This window comes from Pleurodeles waltl, chromosome 6, assembly GCF_031143425.1.
Source record: "Pleurodeles waltl isolate 20211129_DDA chromosome 6, aPleWal1.hap1.20221129, whole genome shotgun sequence".
Lineage (NCBI taxonomy): Eukaryota > Metazoa > Chordata > Amphibia > Caudata > Salamandridae > Pleurodeles > Pleurodeles waltl.
Genome location: NC_090445.1, coordinates 1,517,064,651 through 1,517,085,323, shown reverse-complemented (window position 1 = coordinate 1,517,085,323; position 20,673 = coordinate 1,517,064,651). Strand labels below are relative to the sequence as shown.

The 20,673-nt window shown below is 42.8% G+C and overlaps 1 protein-coding gene across 1 annotated transcript in view; it reads left to right on the top strand.

The window, feature by feature from the left end:
• Positions 1–351: 351 nt before the first annotated feature.
• The window catches only part of LOC138301028 (ATPase family AAA domain-containing protein 3-A), a 360,997-nt gene continuing 340,675 nt past the window's right edge, over positions 352–20,673 (top strand). Inside the window, exons 1-2 of the mRNA XM_069241050.1 lie at positions 352–657; positions 20,400–20,476. Of these exons, the coding sequence (XP_069097151.1) occupies positions 459–657; positions 20,400–20,476 (276 nt within the window). The 5' untranslated portion in view covers positions 352–458. The remainder of the gene's footprint in view (positions 658–20,399; positions 20,477–20,673) is intronic.

Here is a 20,673-nt window from a genome sequence, read left to right as displayed (position 1 = left end):
GTAGTTTAACGTTGGCCATATTTGGGTCAGGCCCCTACAGCTGTCAAACAGTAAGGAGCAACTGACTATAACATGGCAATTGCACGGGACACTGCTGCAGCGTGACAGTCTCTCCGTCCTAGCCAATGGGCGATCAGGCCAAGGAGTTGAGAGGCGAAGCTCGATGTAAACGCATGCGTAGTTAATTTCGCAGTGACGCGGAGAAAGCAGTGTTTCAGTGTTTCTGCGCATTTCCACTTCAGGCATGGGAAATAACCAGTTGTGAGACGAAGCGCATGCGCCCCCCTCTCTCTCTCTCTCTCTCTCTCTCTCTCTCTCTCTCTCTCTCTCTCTCTCAGCGACTGTGAGCAGTGTTCTTCTTCTGGCGCAAGTGTACTTGGTCTCTCTCTGGCTCACATGTGTATCAAGCATTAGTTGCACCCGGTTTCTCATCTTTGGACACCGTAAAACTCAAGGACATGTCGTGGCTCTTTGGGGTGAACAAGCCTCCGTCCGAGCCGCTCCCGCCTCCCCCCGGCGCACCCCCACCACCTTCAGGCCCCGGTGAAGGAGGGGACGCTGGGGGTTCAGGGGGCAAAACCAAGGACAAGTGGAGCCACTTCGACCCCACGGGCCTAGAGCGGGCAGCCAAGGCGGCGCGGGAGCTGGACCAAAGTCGTGAGTAAGGGGGGGAGAGACTCAACCTGCTGTGTTATGGAACTTAGTCTGTTTCTCCCATTAATTCTCTTGAATGCCGCTATGTCAGGTGTCTTGATTAAGGCGGACTGTGTGGCGGTGTCATTCGTAGAGCATTTTGACAGCAATGCTGTTGTCATTGAGGAATGGGAGACGGACGCAGGCTTTCAAGTGGGCTTAGGAGTTGTGGGACGGTGTTCAGTAGTGCTGTTCTATCCTGGGTGAGACATTGGATATTTACAGAATGTTAGCCCAGTATAAATAACAACATACGCGTACTAGTTTTTAGGCATTTTAACACAGACACACAACATAGCACGGCGGAGCGGGCAGCCTTATATCTGTGTTTTGTGAGCTGGAGTCATGCCATTTGATTATAATAGGGGCTATCTCAACCTCATTTTAATGATATCCCAGCATGAAATGATCTTTGCCATTTTGTCAAACCGACGATATAGGCTTTGGCCAGGTTATACTCCAGGAGTTCAACAGTTCAGGCGCTATTCAAATTCCACCCTATTGGGGGCCGGCAGCAAGCAGTGGGATGCCTTCGAGAACATATTCTCTGGAGAGAACCCCACCAGTTTATTAAAATGAGCTGAATTCCTGCGTATTTCCATAGGAAAGTGGTGGCACGAGCCACATTCATTTCCAGGATGAGGTACTGTAGCTACCCTTGTTGAAGCAATTTAGAGGGTCCATTGAGCTCTCTTTCAGCCCAGAGTGGCAATGTTTGCGCCAGTTGATAGATGATTGGCATCATTTAAGATGGTTGGTTTGTTGACCCATGATATCTTTGACTACTGGAGCCACTTTGGGTGATCTCATTTTAGCAGCCTTATTATGAGGCGTTTTTAGCAGCCTTAATATGAGGCGTTATAGTCAACGTCCGAGGCCGAGCTAGGAATTATATATATGCTCGATGGTCTGTTATACAGTGCATCTTTCTGCGGTAGATATCGAAGTAAAGTAATAGTGGTGAAATACTTGCTGGGCAATTCAAACTAATGAATCCCTTCGTCATAATGGTATTGCTTTTATCTTACAAGTAACATTTCAGCCTTGTCCTAAACGACCTTGAGAAAGTTTCCTTGCGCCTTTTAGACACTCAGTAGGTAATTTGTCCTTACACTATTCCTTGTGTCATACTGTTAATTTGGGTTTCATAATCCCCGCGAGGACTAGCAAAACCTGGTAACTTAGGTTTATTGGGTTTGTGTAGTTGCCAAACGTTCCTCTGGTGACCCTTTTATCAGGGGCTAAGCTAAACTAGTAAATCCTGATAACATGTCTCTTACTGTCTGTTATCTTCCAGTCAAGGTATAAATGCCGATCCATTAAAGGACCCGGGCTCTGCTAACTGTCCAATAACCATGTGGTAAAATGTCAAAAGTGTGATGTTCCTCAGTTGATTTAATGGATGAGAGGGTGAGCTCTGTCTGTAAATTTTTTAAGTGTTAAGGATTTCCCCTGTGAGGTGCTTCATTATCTGTAAAAATAAATAAAATAAAAAAGGCCACGTAGAGGAAGCTAAGGCATTTACTAAATAATATAATGGCATGTGACTTCCATCAACCCCCTCAATTATATATTCAAGCGACTACATTGCCTAATGAGGTAGCTGGCAGAGAAAGCTTACGGGAACCTCTGCCTTACTGTTTATTATCAGAATGCTAAGGTTCACTCCCTGCCAAATATATCATTATAAAAGAAAATGAAGACCTTGATTGTATTTGAGATAATGGTCTTGTATTGGAAAACCTTGAATCTCAACGTGCACTACATTTTCTAGTTTTACAACCTTAACACGCGCCTGTCTTCCTACCTCCAGAACTTATTGGCATCACCAAGGACATAATCAGTTGCGACTTCATAAGGCACGCACCCCTTCTCTAGTAAAGGAGTACAAGAATTACTTCTTACACCCAAGTGTAATCATTTAAGGCATTTTTGCCATGTAGGACCTGTCAATGAACTGAGACGAATCCCGGTATAAAATGCAATTTTGAAAGTAAAAAAAAAAAAACTTTTCTTTTTGAGGGGTCTTTTGTTAATCATGTTTAGGTGCATGATTTTGTGGAAGACAGTACATTGCTCACATCAAATCTGTAGCGCATGAAGGAGAGTGCTGTGATTTTACTGCCTGTCGGGGCAGGTAGAGTTATTTTTTTTATTTTTTTGCCAGAGGTTGCATCATTGTGCATACAAATCATTGACCTGTTGGTCGTGGCACTAGAGCCGCTGGCTTTGATTTGTTATCTTTCTAACATAGGAGCTTTGGAACTGTGCTGGAAATACCGAAACCAATGCCTGGAGTTTGAGTGGTGGCATGTAAGACCCAGCCGGTGGAATATATGCTCGGCATATATTAGTTGGTTGATTTTTCAGTTAGTGGTGAAGATTTTGCAGCTCCGCTGGTGTGCGTGGTGTTCATCTATTTTATGGTTTTGTTAAAATCCTGACTCAAAAAAGACCCAGTGTTAGAAGTCGCCCCTAAAATCTATTTCATTGCTTTCTAGGGTCTTTAAAGTAGTATGCACATTTATATTTGTAAATTATGCTGAATTTGTGCCATGTCGATTAATCTCTTGCCCTGATTTGATACCCTCCTGATAACATTCTTTCACTTAACGAACTCCCTGCTCACTTCCCTCCCTTCAATGCTGATCAACCATTTCAAATCTTCATCTGCCCTGCCAAAAGTCATCCAGATTAAAATCTTTTTTTTTTTTTTTTTTTTTTAATTTCTTTTACTATATTAACCCTCAATTTAAGGAAAACTGTACTCCCTGTATATCCCCTGATTTGTATCAGTGACATGGGTAAACACAATTAGTTGTAGTAGTCCCAAGGTTTTTAGTGAATTAGCAAATATATATATATTTTTTTTGGTAGGCCGGGTTTTGTAAAGAGGATTTTAAAAGCTCTGATGTGCCCGTTGACGGTGTTTCTGAATGCTCGACGAAAGTGGGTGGTGTATTTATAGAAAGAGTTTGAGATGTTGAACTGTAGATTGTTGTAACAGTCTTACATGCTATGTAGTCTACATTCAAAGATGTGTTAAAAGAATACTGAATCCTTGGATACTTCACTCTCTGCTCCATCAGCGATGTGCATAAGCATAACCCACAAATCTTTACTCGCTTGAATATATCAGTTCTGACGTAACATAACATAAAGGCAACCTTAATGAAAAATTGCCTAGAAGACGAAAATTCACAGGAATTTCAAATCCTCAAAACAATTTACGAACCAAGCATTATTCATGCTAGTACATACTCTTGTCTTTCTAAGACACTCCCCTAGGTTAGAGCATCCTCTCTCCTGTCAACAATATGCTGTGTTCAAGCTCTCTTCTTTTTCTCATTGTATCAGTCATGTTAGCCGCCTAGCCTTTTATCTTGAATGTCAATCATAAATACAATAGAATTTTATTAAACCTCTATTTGACCACACATTTAAATCGTCTTTGCAGTGTATTCCTTAAAAAAAGTGTCACAATTTGTGGCTCTCTCGTCTGGGAAATCTCGCCCAAACATGAAACCTTTACATTCTTTATTGTTGCCTCATTTGTAATTGTTTGAATCACTAGGACTTCCAAATAATTTGGGTCACTTTTCCTTACGGCTTTGTTTCCTGCTTGACATAACCAACCACTTTCAGATGCACAATGCAGTCTCTCTGGTTCATCCCTGATATGATCAGTACTTTGGTTAGGCTTTACAGAAGGCCCTTTGTGTTCTCGAAGCTAATTTATGGATTCTGCTACTGAGAATCACTCTAAATTTAACTTGGATTTGCGAACCCTTCCACTCGTAATTTAAAATGTTTTTCTCCTGGTGAAAGAATGGGAGGAGGTCTATAGATACTTATGTATGCTAGGTACCAGTTTAATTGTTCATCACCCAAAATGGGTCCAAGTGACTGTGAACAGTCACTTCCCTCTTAAATCTCTATGCACTCTTACCTACATATTTGTTTTGTACTGGGCGAAAGGCATGTATCGAAAGCACTTATAATAATAATAATGATAAAGTTAGAATTGCTACAATGTAACTCAGTTTATCCAGTTTATTAACAACCTTGTCATGCCCTCAAGTACTACATTCTCTTATGAATAATAAAGCCATACTGTCATTTTGATATTATCAGAACTTGGCTGAAATATGCTTTCACTTCTTGTCACTCACTGGGTTTACCTTGTCTCCTAAAAATTGCATCTATGAATTTTTATAATGTTACCAATGGTGACACTTTCTACAATTTTGACTCCAGACCCCTTATTCTCGATATTTAGTGTTGATGGCCATGCACGGATGTGTTCCTTTTAAAAAAACAAAAACAAAAAAAAAACACATAGCTGAATAGTGAGAGAAACTAATTGCATCCAACTAGCATGTGCAAGCACGTATAGGGCATAATTTACAGTAACAAATTGAGGGTTTTGAGTCAGGCCACAGTGTCAGCTGGTGCGGTCAAATCTTGAGCTAATAAGTAAGTGCGAAATGGAGCCCAGATGTCTTTGGGCCTGGACATGGGAAGCTGGAGAGTTGTTGTCTTATCACAGTAGATAAGATCATGTACTCAGTCATTCGTGGTAGGTATCCTGCTCCTACCCCATGGTATGGTGATACGCTGTTAAGCTAGTAATAGTGCCATAGCCACAAACCTTCTGTTGGCAGGCATGAGAGGCTCAGCATAGCCCAGGAGTGTCAGAAGGGGGTTGGAGTCAATAGTGTGTTTTGAGGATGGTAGAGATGAGTGTGACTAAAGCATGCAGTAGATCTGTATAATGATGCAGTTCGAAGTTAGATGGACAGTCAGCATAGTCAGCCACGCATTTAGGACATTTGTGAGAACGTGTGGGGTCAGATTTGTCAAGGGCATGGGAGGTAGTATACGCTCGGTGCAAATACTTGTAATGAAGCAGTTTGTGTAGGCCATTGATGAAAACCAGTGTAATTTGCATGCAGCAGAATTGCCATACCTTGTCGGAAATGGGGTAACCCAGATCCCGTTCCCATGCTGCCTTCAATGCAACATGGTGCACTGGTCTCAGTTCCAGGCTAGCATGGTAGAGGTGGGCAACAAGTCTAGTGCTTTTCACAGTTGAAATCACCATGGGAGGAGGGGGTAAGTCAGGCATTTCTTTTGGAAATTTGGGCAATATTCTCAAAGTGTACCGTACAGTCTGAGACGGATGAGGTTATCCATAGTGGAGGTAACTCCATCAGCTTTGAAGATACTGGGGAGGTCTAGCTTGCCATTAATGAAAAGGTTGCCCAGTGTGCGTATCTGGTGTGTAAAGAGTGTGCGTTGCACCAGCATTACCTGCGTCATGGAAAGCCATTGATTATCACTGAGGGGATATCTGATGAGTAGAGAAGGAAGACACTTAAATATCCATGAAGTTTAGACATGCCCAACATGTCGTAGAGATGGTATGTATGTTCCAGGTTTTGTGGGGTAATTCCTTAGGGAGGATAAGGGAAGGTGGTCTCCCTGATGTCTTTCTGGTTTTAGATAATGGAGTCTGTCAGGGTGGAAGTCTGGAACTCCTAAGCCTCTCTTGGAGCAGGGGAGAGTGAGCGTATCCCATTTAATTCTGGGTCCGTGACCCACCCATATTAGGCGTGTCAGGAGGGTACCAGCGTGGTGACAAAGGAGGTGTTTAACGCAATTGGAATATTGATAAACAGAGAAATCGGTGGAGCACCACTCTTTTATTAGCAGTGCGTCGGGTGACGGATAGTGGGAGCTGGATCCATCTGTCAGTTTGGGCGGAGAGGGTGTCGATTGCAGGCCCGTAGTTGTGACTGACCACTTCATCTCTCTGTGAAGAAAAATGCCAGGGTATTTAGGGAAGTCGTCACACCACTTTAGAAGGGTACTCAAGGGAAAGGGTGCAGTGTCTTCAGTTAATGGGAACAAATCAGATTTGTGTCAATTTATGGAGAGGCCTGAAAGGGCTCCAAACCAATCAATTTCCCTGATCATAGGGGGGAGGTGCGTGGCAGGTTCCCTCACAAATAGAGGCATATCGTCTGCATATACAGTGGCCAAGAGGGGACTTCTCTGAAAGCGCAGCCCATTGTGCATATGGTGCTCTTGGAAATATCAAATTAGTGGGTCAAGGTCAAAGATTAAAAAATAGCCGAGAAAGGGGGCAGCCCTGATGGGTACCTCGGGGAAATAGGGAAAGCGTCTGTGAGGTGACTGTTAACCCGCAGGCGGGCCACTAGGTTGAAGTATAAGAGCATAATGAAGTTACAAAATCCCTGGGGGATGCCTAGCTTGTCAAGAACAGCCACTTCAGGGAGTCAAATCCTTTTTCTGCATCAAGGAGGGTAACAGCTGGAGGGAGGTTTGGATTGATTTGGTTTAGTACTGCAAAGATAGTGCGTAAATTAATGGTCATGGAATAATGCGGCACAAAGCCCTCTGAAGGGGGGAACTTATTTGTTTCATAATGAGCTCCAGACGTGTCGCTATGACTTTCGCGAGGATTTTGTTATAACTGAGCAGAGGCTGGGGTCTGTAGGAGGTGCAAAGATGAGGAGTTTTGCTAGATTTAAGGAGGAGCGTAAAAACGACTTCCTGTTAGAGTAGGGGGAAAAGAGCCGTCATCGAGGGCTTCACACACACCTCGGAGAGGTGCGGAACCAGGACATGCTTGAAGGCTTTGTAGAAGTGTCCCATAAAACCATGGAGCTCGGGGGCCTTGGAGCCACCCAAGGTGCCAATGGCTTGTGAGATTTCATCCCCTGTGAAGGGGGCTGCCAAAAACTGCTGCTGGCCGTCCGTACGCCAGACCATCGCACTCTCAGACGTATGAACTAATTTCACCGGCATCGTGAGCAAAGGGCAAGGTGTATAGTATCCGGACGTAATTGAGGAGTGTGCGGGTGACGTTAAAATCACCTGTGATCGTTGCACCATCATCAGCATGAAGGCTCGTAATGTTTGTGGTTTGGTAGTTGGGATGCAGAAGTTGAGCTTGGGCGCGGGCATATTTTCCAAGGTATTCCATCTCTTGATCTGCTAGGTCGCAGAATTCTTGCAGTCGTTTCTATTACCTATGTAGAAAGGAGTCTTGGGCTCCCCCAGAGATGGCATAGTCAGTAGTCTGTAAGTCCTTCTCCAATTTTGCTAAGTGATTACATATGCATTTGAAGAAGGCAGAGTGGGTAGAGAAGCAGACCCCTCTGAAATAGGCTGTAAAGGCTTCCCATACAGTATCCTGTTTGGAAACAGAGCCAGTGTTCAAGGAAAACTATTCGTTAATAGATGTGAGTAGATCTGAGTGGAAGGCAGCATCATTGAGAGCAGACTTCGGGAAGTGCCACTATCTGGGGTCAGGGTAAGAGTGTGGGGCCACAAGTGTAAGATTAACAGGGGCGTGGTCTGAGTGTACGGGGTATGTGTGTCACGTCTTGCAGTTAAAGTAGGAGGGTTTGAGAGACAAACCAGTAGTCAAGGTGTTATGAGGAAAAGAGTAGAAGGTGTAGCCCTTGGTGTGTGGGTAGCCAGTGCGCCACGCGTCAGATAGGTGATATGTGTCAAGAAGGTCTTGGAGTGCATGCAATGAACGTGTATTGCTGCTAATGGATGCTCTGGTGGAGTCCATCGGTGGGTGATGAGTGATATTAAAACCACCACCTAGAATAATGAGGTCTGTTTGCATACGTGGTATCAAGGCAGCAAGATCGTAATAAAACTCGGGACTGTCAGTATCGGGGGCATAGACATTTATTAATAGGATTGTCCTGCCTGCCAGGGTGCCAGATACAAGTAGGTATTTGCCATCCTCGTCGGTGATGTGTTCATGATCAATGAAGGGTTGAGATTTGTAGACCAGTAAATAGACACGGCAGGGGTATGAGCTGTAGTATGAGACTATTGGTTTGCACACCATGTGCGAGCAAACTGTCAATTGTCTTGAGGGGATAAATGAGTCTCCTGTAGGAATGCTAGAGTGATATGGTGTCTGGTGAGATACGCCAGTACCTTTTTACGTTTTCTAGTGTTGTTTCCAGATGTGTTCCTTAAAATGTACAATTGCCCCTTGATGCCTCTGTAGAACTTTTTCTGTGAGTTTTCAGTGAGATCATGATTGTTCAGGGTAGAAAGCCTACTCTTTGAGCCATATTACTACTTTCACGTAATTAACATTCTCATGGTGCCATCTCGACTTGTGTGTTCAACTCTGTTCGAAACTATTGCCAAATCTTCTTTTCATTGTCCTTCCTTGGTGGTTTCTTGTACAATGTTGGACATCTTGTCTCAAAGCAATACCGAACAAAGTGCCTCAATTGTTATGCTAACTCTTACTCCTAAAAAAGAACTAACTTATTTGTGATCACGCTTTGGTTCTTACCTATATTTTGTTGTTAAATTCCCCCTTCATAGTTATTGACTCCCTTTTCCCCTCAACTGCTTCTCTCTGGTCCATCCAGACTGCAGCTGCAACATAGTCCACATTCTATTAGCAGTAGTTTTTTCCATACATGACTGTGGTCACCTGGGATCCTTGTGTTATTCTTTCTATTCTCTTTTATAAATCCTTGAAAACCTAATACAAGCTGTGAGCCCTGATGAGTGCACTTTATCAAATGAATTCTCAGTTGTTTATGATTAGCTTAGAAACAAATCTCTTCATTCAAAATCTGTAATCATTGCTGCCTAAAAATGGAAAATAACAAGCTACGCTCTTTCAGTTGATGCTCTATATGAAATAGAAAATAATTATTTTATCCTTCTTTTCCTTCTACTAAGGCTCCAACCCATCTTGAGCTGGCATTTGTCATGATGATGGGCGTCTTTGGACACAATGACAACATTAAATTATGAAAAATGGCCCAGCCCTCCCCTTCCCGCATACCATTCCCTTGCCTTTCCATTAATGTCCTGAGGTGATCCAGCACCTCTGAAAATCTTTTGTGTTTCTTTAGATGATGTTGATTCTTACAAGTTCACTAAGCATACAGGTTGATTCCCTTCTGTGAAATAAGCAATCACAGGGTCTGCCTTTATAACTGTCAACTACATTTCGACCCTCACAAAGATATCAGGGTGTCATCAGGACATGGAGTAACCTAGGGGATGGTTGCCTGAAAATAAGGCTAGAAATTGGCAAAAATGATCCTGAGTACTTTATCACTTTTTACCCACTAGTTTGCACTGCCTTTGTATATTGGGTCTTTCTGTCCCTGTCTATTGCGGCTGTCCCCTTTGGATAATTTTGACAATTCCTAGCCCTATTTTCAGACAACCATCCCCCATGTCCTGATGAGACCCTGGTATCTTTGTGTGTGTTTTTACTCCAGGTTTCATACTTGCAGTCATTCTAGATACATAAAAAAATATATCCATGCATGCTGCATCTCAGTGAACCTCCATCGGTCTCTATTTTTCAAAAAGGTCTGAGATTGATATGTTTCCTTGCGTTCTAGCTAACTCCAAAACCAAATCCAGCATCTACACAAATCTCAAAAGTAACCTTCTCAAAAGTCCTTTCACACTCTCATTCTGGTACCTAGCCTTTCCCTGGTGATAGGCCAACCCACACGTGTGTTTTTTACAGGAGAATTTTAGTAACTTTGTTTTTATTTTATTTATTTAATGAGTGTTATACAGCACAAACATGATAAACGGGTTTCAGAGCACCGTAGAAGCTTTCAAATATACAAGTAAAAGGCAAGTCGGCCATAACAATCTTGAGGTCAAACCTGAGATTGAAATAGAAGTGTCAGTTAAGGAAGAAATGTGTTTGAGAAGGGCTTTCCCCTTTTTTTCGAAGGTGGCAGCCGAAGAGATTAGCCTAATTTTTAGAGATATAGAGTTCCGAATTTGTGGTGCTGCTCCGGTGAATGAGTGTTAGTAGGATTCTCTTGATTATTCTTTTTTTTTTCTTTCAGGGATAGTCAAGATGCGTCCAGGTGATGAGCAGTCAGGAACTTTGAGAGGTTCTACTGCCTCCGGAGGGCTTAAGTTTCTGGGCAGGTGGACTGGGATATTGTGGTGAAGCGCTTTGTGTCATAAAGTCTATTTTAATCTGAATCCAATTTAATTGAGGGAGTGATGTTTTTCTAGGTACTGTGATGAGAGGACCTGCAGCATTTAGAGAACCCAAAGTGGAGTGGTCTTGATTATGGCGATCCCTGTGAGGGTTCGCTCCCATATTCCAGTCCAGGGATTACAAGGGCTTGAACTGCCAACTTGAAGTCAGTTGGGGGGGGAGGGGGTTTTGAAACTGCCTTATTTTTCTTAGGGGGTTCATGTGGAAGAGTAGCCCGCTGATGTGGGCCTGCATGACTAAGTTTTTATCTAAGGTGATACCAAGTGATTTTGTAGAGTCTCTAACTGAGGCAGAGCAGTTTAGCACAGTCATATCAGTTTGTTTGAACCATTCTGCGGCAGAGTAGTACTCTGAGGTGGAGAGATAAGAAGATGTTTTTTGTTGTTGTGATTTTTAGTTTGAGATGGTTTAGGATCAGCCAGTGTTGAGACTTCAGCAAGATGTCATTGAGTGAATTGACATCTTCTGGGCAGGATATTTTCTTGGAGAGTTGAACACTGTCTGCATGCATGTAATATGAGATGTTGGAGAGCTTAAGGATTTCAGACGGCGGTTCCATGTACAGATTGAATAGAGTTGAACCTTGAAGAACCCCAATTGTCACTAGGGTTGACTTAGACAGGACCTGATTTAACTGGAATCTTTGCGATCTGTTGTGCAGAAAAGAAGAGAACTAGTTTTGTACCAGTCCAGAACGTCCCATCCAGCTTTCTGAGATCAAGCGGTATTAGCAGGCACAATTCATTAGGGCCAGAGTCTGAATCCAGATCGGCAACTATCAAGGAGGTTGAACCGTTAAGTATGCTGGCCCAGTTGAATGTGAATACATTTCTCAAGGACATATGCTGGTAAAGGAATATTAGAAACAGGTCAGAAGTAGTGTTTTGTGTCTTTTTAGAACGGGAGAAACTTGAGCAGATCTTAGGCCGTCCGAAATGGAGCCTTGCATTAGTGAGACGTTCACTATCTTGATCCATAGAGGAAGTTTGAGTTGATTCACCTCTTTATGAAGTCTACAGGAGAGAGAATTGTTGTAAAGGGTAGAAGGTTTTAAGGATGACAGGATTTTTAGGATGTCCTCTTCATCCAGGATCTTAAATTCCTTCCATACAGCGTCATTGTTTAGTTTGTTGCGAGTGATTTTTTTTGCAGGTGATGCCCATGGTCTGAGTTGGCTGAGAGAGTTGATCTGAGTTGACTAGGAGCAGTGAAGAAATCTTTAATTCTCTCTCAGTTTTCTTAATCTTCGCCTCAAAGAAAGTGAGTCTTTGCAGTTCATTTGTGGGCTACTGCCTGTTCAAGTGGAGAAAGGTTGACAGTTAGATTGTTGGTTGATGATTTTCAACATTTTGTAGGACTATTTCTCTCATTATCTAGATGATCTTTGATAAATTTTGTTTTAGAGTTCCAGCTGAGCCTTTCGTAGGAGCTCCTTAGTTGTTAAAGGTGGGGTGAAGACTGATCGCACTCCCAGATCTTTTTGGCTGTTCTCAGTCTTTTCCTCTCATCATCCAGATGCCTACTGAATCAAGGTTTAATGTCTTTGAAGGAGACTGTCTTCAGTCATTTAGGTGTTAGTGAGTCAGTTAGGTCAGTCATTGCCCTGTTGTAGGGATCTGTGAGATACTGTACATCATCCACACCAGTTGATAGCAGAAGGTTTCTTTTACAAATTGCTAACGGTGCCTCATTCTTTATCTGTCTATGTTCCTGATCAGTTGTGTTGGTCTAACAAGTTGGCCTTTCCTTTTAACCACTGATTTTGTTATGTAGAAGCTAACTCAGTGATAGTCAGACCAAGGTTTGATATATGTTAATTGTAGGAAGTTGGCTCTGTATGCACTATTTCAAAGTAAGGAATAGTATGCACAGAGTCCAAGGGTTCCCCTTAGAGGTAAGACAGTGGCAAAAAGAGATAATACTAATGCTCTATTTTGTGGTAGTGTGGTCGAGCAGTAGGCCTATCAAAGGAGTAGTGTTAAGCATTTGTTGTACACACACAGGCAATAAATGAGGAACACACACTCAGAGACAATTCCAGGCCAATAGGTTTTTGTATAGAAAAATATCTCTTCTTAGGTTATTTTAAGAACCACAGGTTCAAGATTTACATGTAATTCTTCAAATGAAAGGTATTGCAGGTAGGTACTTTAGGAACTTTGAATGATCAAAATAGCATACCCAGTTTTCATATAAATTACATATAGCTATTTTAAAACTAGACACTTGGTGCAATTTTCACCGTTCCTAGAGGGAGTAAGAGTTTGTTAGTTTTTGCAGGTAAGTAAACCACCTACGGGGTTCAAGTTTGGGTCCAAGGTTGCCCACCGTTGGGGGTTCAGAGCAACCCCAAAGTTACCACACCAGCAGCTCAGGGCCGGTCAGGTGCAGAGGTCAAAGTGGTGCCCAAAACGCATAGGCTTCAATGGAGAAGGGGGTGCCCCGGTTCCAGTCTGCCAGCAGGTAAGTACCCGCGTCTTCGGAGGGCAGACCAGGGGGGGTTTGTAGGGCACAGGGGGGGACACAAGTCAGCACAGAAAGTACACCCTCATCAGCGCGGGGGCGGCCGGGTGCAGTGTGCAAACACGCGTCGGAGTTTCAATAGGTTTCAATGGGAGACCAAGGGGTCTCTTCAGCGATGCGGGGGGGGGGGGGGGCTCCCCGGGGTAGCCACCACCTGGGCAAGGGAGAGGGCCTCCTGGGGGTCACTCCTCACCTGGAGGTTGGATCCTTCAGGCCCTGGGGGCTGCGGGTGCAGAGTCTTTACCAGGCATCGGGATCTGAGAAGCAGGCAGTTGCGGTCAGGGGGAGCCTCGGGATTCCCTCTGCAGGCGTCGCTGTGGGGGCTCAGGGGGGGCAACTCTGGCTACTCACGGTCTCGCAGTCGCTGGGGAGTCCTCCCTGAAGTGATTGTTCTCCACAAGTCGAGCCGGGGGCGTCGGGTGCAGAGTAGCAAGTCTCACGCTTCCGACGGGAAACACAAGTTGTTTCAAAGTTGCTGCTTTGTTTCAAAGTTGCAGTCTTTGGCTGTCCTCTGGAGTTCTTGGTCCTTCTAGAGCAGGGCAGTCCTCTGAGGATTCAGAGGTCGCTGGTCCCTGGGGAAAGCGTCGCTGGAGCAGTGTCTTCAGAAGTGGGGAGACAGGCCGGTGGAGCTGGGGCCAAAGCAGTTGGTGTCTCCGTCTTCTCTGCAGGGTTTTTCAGCTTAGCAGTCCTCTTCTTCTTAGGTTGCAGGAATCTGAGTTCCTAGGTTCTGGGGAGCCCTTAAATACTAAATTTAAGGGCGTGTTTAGGTCTGGGGAGTTAGTAACCAATGGCTACTAGCCCTGAGGGTGGGTACACCCTCTTTGTGCCTCCTCCCAAGGGGAGGGGGGCACATTACTAACCCTATTGGGGGATTCCTCCATCTGCAAGATGGAGGATTTCTAAAAGTCAGAGTCACCTCAGCTCAGGACACCTTAGGGGCTGTCCTGACTGGCCAGTGACTCCTCCTTGTTTTTCTCATTATCTCCTCCAGCCTTGCCGCCAAAAGTGGGGCCGGGGGAGGGCAACTCCACTAGCTGGAGTGCCCTGTGATGCTGTAACAAAGGGGGTGAGCCTTTGAGGCTCACCGCCAGGTGTTACAGTTCCTGCAGGGGGAGGTGTGAAGCACCTCCACCCAGTACAGGCTTTGTTACTAGCCACAGAGTGACAAAGGCACTCTCCCCATGTGGCCAGCAACATGTCTCTATTGTGGCAGGCTGCTAAAACCAGTCATCCTACACGGATAGTCGGTTAAGGTTTCAGGGGGCACCTCTAAGGTGCCCTCTGGGGTTTATATTACAATAAAATGTACACTGGCATCAGTGTGCATTTATTGTGCTGAGAAGTTTGATACCAAACTTCACAGTTTTCAGTGTAGCCATTATGGTGCTGTGGAGTTCGTACATGACAGACTCCCAGACCATATACTCTTATGGCTACCCTGCACTTACAATGTCTAAGGTTTTGTTTAGACACTGTAGGGGCATAGTGCTCATGCACTTATGCCTTCACCTAGGGTATAGTGCACCCTGCCTTAGGGCTGTAAGGCCTGCTAGAGGGGTGACTTATCTATACTGCATAGGCAGTGTGAGGTTGGCATGGCACCCTGAGGGGAGTGCTATGTCGACTTACTCGTTTTGTCCTCACCAGCACACACAAGCTGGCAAGCAGTGTGTCTGTGCTGAGTGAGGGGTCCCCAGGGTGGCATAAGATATGCTGCAGCCCTTAGAGACCTTCCCTGGCATCAGGGCCCTTGGTACCAGGGGTACCAGTTACAAGGGACTTACCTGGATGCCAGGGTGTGCCAATTGTGGAAACAAAACTACAGGTTAGGGAAAGAACACTGGTGCTGGGGCCTGGTTAGCAGGCCTCAGCACACTTTCAAATCAAAACTTAGCATCAGCAAAGGAAAAAGTCAGGGGGTAACCATGCCAAGGAGGCATTTCCTTACATTAATTCAATAGCTTTCTCTCTTGCCACTATTAAGCCTAGTGGCATGTTTATTGTGTGTTGGGCTGTTGTAGGATTGTCAGGTTGAGATAGGATAGAAAAGTCTTTAAGGAGTTTACATGGGGGTCGATGATTCCAATGCAGGTTTAAGCCTGCTAAGAAAATATCATTGGAGTGTACTGTGCTTGTTTCCATAATTTGTTAAATGAATGTTTGGTTCTCCCTTGTAGAGCAGTAGAATGTGTGGAGTTTGCAAAGGCATCTGCCTTAATTGAAAATATCGAAACTAAGGTATTCACATGAAGATAGAGTTTTTGTTTGGAAGGATTTTACTGCAAATAATGATCAATGAATGCCCCCCACCGAGTTAGAAGGTTTATCTAGCCTGATAAGGTCATAACAGGGGGGTATTAGTATATCCAGTATGGGAGATGAGAATTTATTTAGCCATATTTCCGTCGGGATAGCCAAGTCTAAGTCACAGGCTAAAATAAAATTGGCTATGTCTGTAGCATGTTTGATTGCCGAGCGGCATTTGTGCAATAGGCATTTTCATGATTTTGTTTAGATTTGGTAATCTCAAATATTGAATTAGATATGTTGGGTACTTGTCAGATTCGCTGTGGTTAAGGTCATTAGTTTATGGTGAGGTTCTCTGGACATATTTATGGGTACAGTTTGAATTTTACGGGAGAAGGTACCGGTGCTTGTGGAAAAAGTATCATATGATTGTAATAGAGGTTTGATTTCTTGCTGGGAAAACTAATTAAGTAGTCTGTTTAGCCAGATGGATGAATTTTTTAATGGGTATGGTTACATATTAAGGGTGGGGATTGCTCGTCTGTTGACTGATGCTTACATTATGATGATTAGAGGAAATGTGAGTGAATCTATACTCAAGGTCAGAGGAGTACTTTAGGACTCTCTTCGCTTTGGTCATTGAAAGGTGTAGGTCATGCTTTAGCTTGTTTTTTTTAAAGGAGAATATAAGAGAGATCCTCATGCCAATGTGTAGTAGAGCTGTTGAGTGATATTGTTTGGGTGGGACTCCTTATTTCCTTTGATTGAAAGTTAATGGGTTCTGTCTAGTTCATGGACGCAAATGGTGAGTAGGAGGGAATTTAGAGCCGGTCCAGGAGAGTGAGAGAAAGACTTTGTGCAGGACTGTGTTCAGTGTCCTCATGCATTTCATGGGTTGAAATACCTTTGAGTTTCTTGGACCACATGAGCAAAATTTCCCAGAGTCTCCACTTGAGTAAACATGTCTTCCTGAGGTATCTGTAAAGATTCAATATGGTTTAGTTGAGCTGTCTAGCAGATATCTTCGTGGTGAATCCTGGCTGCCAAATCAGTTTATAATACCCATGAACGGGGATTGAGTTCAGGGGGGACCAAGCAAGTTGCGCAGCTCTGCATTCAGGACTAGTCAGCATGGGATAGGATGCTCCTCCATCCGGTAGGAAATTGGTGTTGCCCGTCAGTAAGGCAGGGAAAGTGGATAGATTAGGGTGCTCTAGGGTTCTGTTTGGCACGAGATTCCTTTCATGGTAGTCTCTTAAATTAGAGGGAGACTGTAGATCCTTAGTGTTTTCATTACATTGGTAGGAATCTTTGCTATCTCCCACATATTTTTGAACTTTACATCAGAAAAAGATGGAGAAATTTGATTAATGTTTGTATGGGTTTCTGTGCAAGAAAAGACAGCGCCATGTATTCAAGCTGGAACACCCTGGACTTCTCCCATGTCTTTGGTTCTTAAAACGTTTTCTGATTCGTTCATTTCTATGTCGGTCAGCCACCGCAAGCCCAAGTACTGCACATGGGCTGATCCAGAGAATGGTTAGAATACAGAGCAAAACGAGGACATTTTCCCTGTGCGTTTTGAGTACATTCCTATCGTGGGTGATAGCCTCACTCACTCAGTTAGGGTACTGTTTTTACAGAATCACAGGAAAGCTAGATGGTAGGAATTGTATTGATTCTCGTATATTCAGGAACTCCCTCACAGTAATATGAGGAATGTTTATGATTTTAACCAAAGTGTGACATGCAGAACCCCCACCCCCCACCACTGGGTGTCCACCTTTTGAGAAATGCCTGGAATATGTAGATTTTTCTTGGGAGCTAGCTCATTCCAAATACTGCAGGCAGTCACCATCACAAAAGTCAGTATTTCCCAACCATCTTTCCTTTTGTGTGCAAAAGGTACACCTATACGTGTGGTACAGATTCTCTCTGGAGAGGAGTGGCAGCGCAGGACGGTGGGACATTTCTGATTAGCTGCTGATTGTCTAATTTGTTTACTTCGTGTTATGAGTTTGTACAAGAAACACATTTTTATATAATGCTCTCTAAATCAGCTAGCATTAATGGGTACCGAAGATTTCGGAGAGAAAAAAAACACCCCCTCCCTAAACTGAGTTTCCTTGGTACATTTTAAGAAATGCACAACTGTCCTCTTTGCATAATCTTTATTCATTAATTATTTATTATCAACTGATGTTTGGTCAGTACAGAGTAAAAATCAGAAGCAGAGGGACGGTTTTTGGCTCTTGGTATTGGATGTTCTTCGAAAAAATATTAAACATGATGGAATCATTACACAGACGCCGGTTTGTAAATGAGGGGCGCCAGCAGATAGCATTCGAAGACTGAGTATTCTAGTTCGTGTACTTTCTATAATTGAAAAGAAAGAGTGGTGCCAGTGTTCTCCGACAGTCCTGATGAGGCCTTGAGTTGTTAGGCCGAAACGCGTCGACATATTCCCAAGTGGTCCAAGGAGTCTGAACAAATAATTAACTGATTTCAAAAATATTTATATAGCACTACTTACTACCTTGTTTAAAGAAAATTAAGGCAGTATACAGCTGGGTGCAAGATCCTTGGCCACCATGTAATTGTTGATCACTATGTTTATTGTATTTTGTGTTGTGACTTCTATAAATTGTTGGAGTAGGGCACATATATTTTTAATATTGCATGTATTTTGTGTTTCACATGTCTGTTATTAGTGTAAATATGTTCATTTAAGTGTATAGAGTTCCACTGTAGTATCATTTGTTTATAGATAAGAAGTCTTCCTCTGACCCTTTTATGTGTGTGTACATTCACAAATATAATAAATAAGGGAAAATAGTTTTATCCCTCCGAACCAAGAGTTAATATTGGTTTCGTGTAATAATTACTTAATTTGTCCCTCTCCTGCTAAACTCCTGTTTGAACATTGTTTAATTAGTATCCTAAGCAGGTGAGGGTGATAGGATACTCCCCTCGTTTTTCGGCTACGTTAAAGCCAATAGGCAGCTAAACCGAATACAAAATGTAATGTGCTACTGGTGAACATTGAACAACTAATATGAACAGTGGTGAAACACAAAGTCAGTGGTCAAACATACTTAATTTCACTACAGGACCCCAAAATAATAATCCCTCCCACCATTCAACATCTGTTTAACCTTTCTCATGGCTGGAACTTTTGTTTTACAGCTGAGAGCAGGTTGTTTAAAGGGCCTTCTTTGTAATATCATTGCTATAGGCCTGTTAGCCCTGAATATGTGTGATGTACTATGCCCTTACTGCATTACTTTCTGCCATTATTTGTGTGTGGTTATGCCCTTAGGGGTTGTTCTAAGCATTAGTCATATCAACATATTATTATTAAAATATTTGTGGCACGCAAACTTGTCCCATAATACTTTGCAGGGTATTACTTTTACAAAACATTTTTGCTCATAATTCAGCCAGTGGTGGTCCTAGGACAATGGGACCACCTTCAAAACATTGACCACAATGTGCTTTTTCTGTCTACATCATCTCTGGGTCCCCACACTATGTTAGTGGGGACTACAAAATAATAACCCCCACCACCATTCATTATCTTTTTAAGCTTTCAGATTGCTGGAACTTTTGTTTTACAGCTGAGAGCAGTTATGTTTTAATGGCCTTGTTTGTAATATCATTGCAATAGTTCTGTTAGCCTTGAACATGTGTAATGCGCTATGTCCTCTAAGGGCTAAATATATAGTTGTACTGCATTATTTTCTCCCATACTTTTTCATGTGGTTGTGTTCTTTAAGTGCTGACTGTATGATTACATTACTAAGTTTCTTCCAACTGCTGTTTTTTTGTTGTGTCCTCTAGAGGTTGTTCTGAGCATTGCAGTCAACATACTATAATATTTGCAGCACAAAAACACGCCCCAAATGCCTTGCAGGGCATTACTTTTATTAAAACATTTTTTGATCATAACAGCCTGTGGTGGTCCTAGGACAGTGGGGCCATCTTCAAAACGCTCTGTCTACATCATCTCTGGGTCCCTACACTATGTTAGTGGGGTCCCCAAAATAATAACTCCTCCCACCACTCACTGGCTTTTTTTTTTTTTTTTTTTTTTTTTTTAAGCTTTCTCATGGCTACAACTTTTATTTAACAGCTACAAGAAGTTTTGTTTTAAAGACCTTGTAATATTGCAGTAGGCCTGCTAGCCCTAAAAAAAATTCTTACAAATTATATTTTGTTATGGTGCCCTCTATGGGCTGTTTTGAACATTATAGTCTAATGTCAAAAGTTTATTTCTGATAAAGGTTTATAAGATAATTGTATTTTTTTATGATCTTTATTACAATTATGACCATAATTATGTGTTTGGGTGACCCTTCTAGTTTTTCTCTCGTTACTTCTCCCTGGCTGTCTTGTGTCTTTTTATTTGGGGAATTGTGTTAGCCAGCCAGCAAATCTGATAGTGGGGTGGTGAAACTGTTATTCTATTGGAATTAGCATGGCAGATTTAAATTAAGATGCTAAATGGCAACATTTTTATTTCTTTGCTGCAGTTAGAGGAAGAAGGTAAATGGAAGTGATTTAGTTATATGCAGGGCCACTGGAATTATATGTCAGGAAATTATGAAATTATGAGGCAAGAAAAGTCCAGTTATGAATTTACAATGCCAATAGCTCTAAATCGAGCAAATGTGAGACCTATTGCATTGCAAATGTTTGTTGTTTTTGTTACGCTTTGGGGAGAAAACGGACTGTGGAAGTTCATGGGAGTTGAATGGACTGGGCACTGAAATAAATGTGGGCTGACATTCTTTTTTGACAACAGTACTGTTTTATTCCCAGTTAACTCCTAAGGAATAAACATTTTCTTATGTTTTCCCATATTTTTCCATTCTAGGCCATGCTAAGGAAGCCCTCAACCTTGCCCAGTTACAGGAGCAAACCTTGCAGTTGGAACACCAGACAAAAGTCAAGGTACAGTACTTCATATGGAGGAGTGGTGTGATGAAGCCAATTGAAGGTATACTTTGAAGATGTTTGAAATAGTTGGTATGTTGAAGTTTTATAGAGCTTGAAATTGTGAGGTGAAGATGTTGAAAATGCATGAAGCTTGAATGAAATGACTTTTTATGTGATTTTGTGGATCTCAGCCTTTTAAATTGGTTGACTTT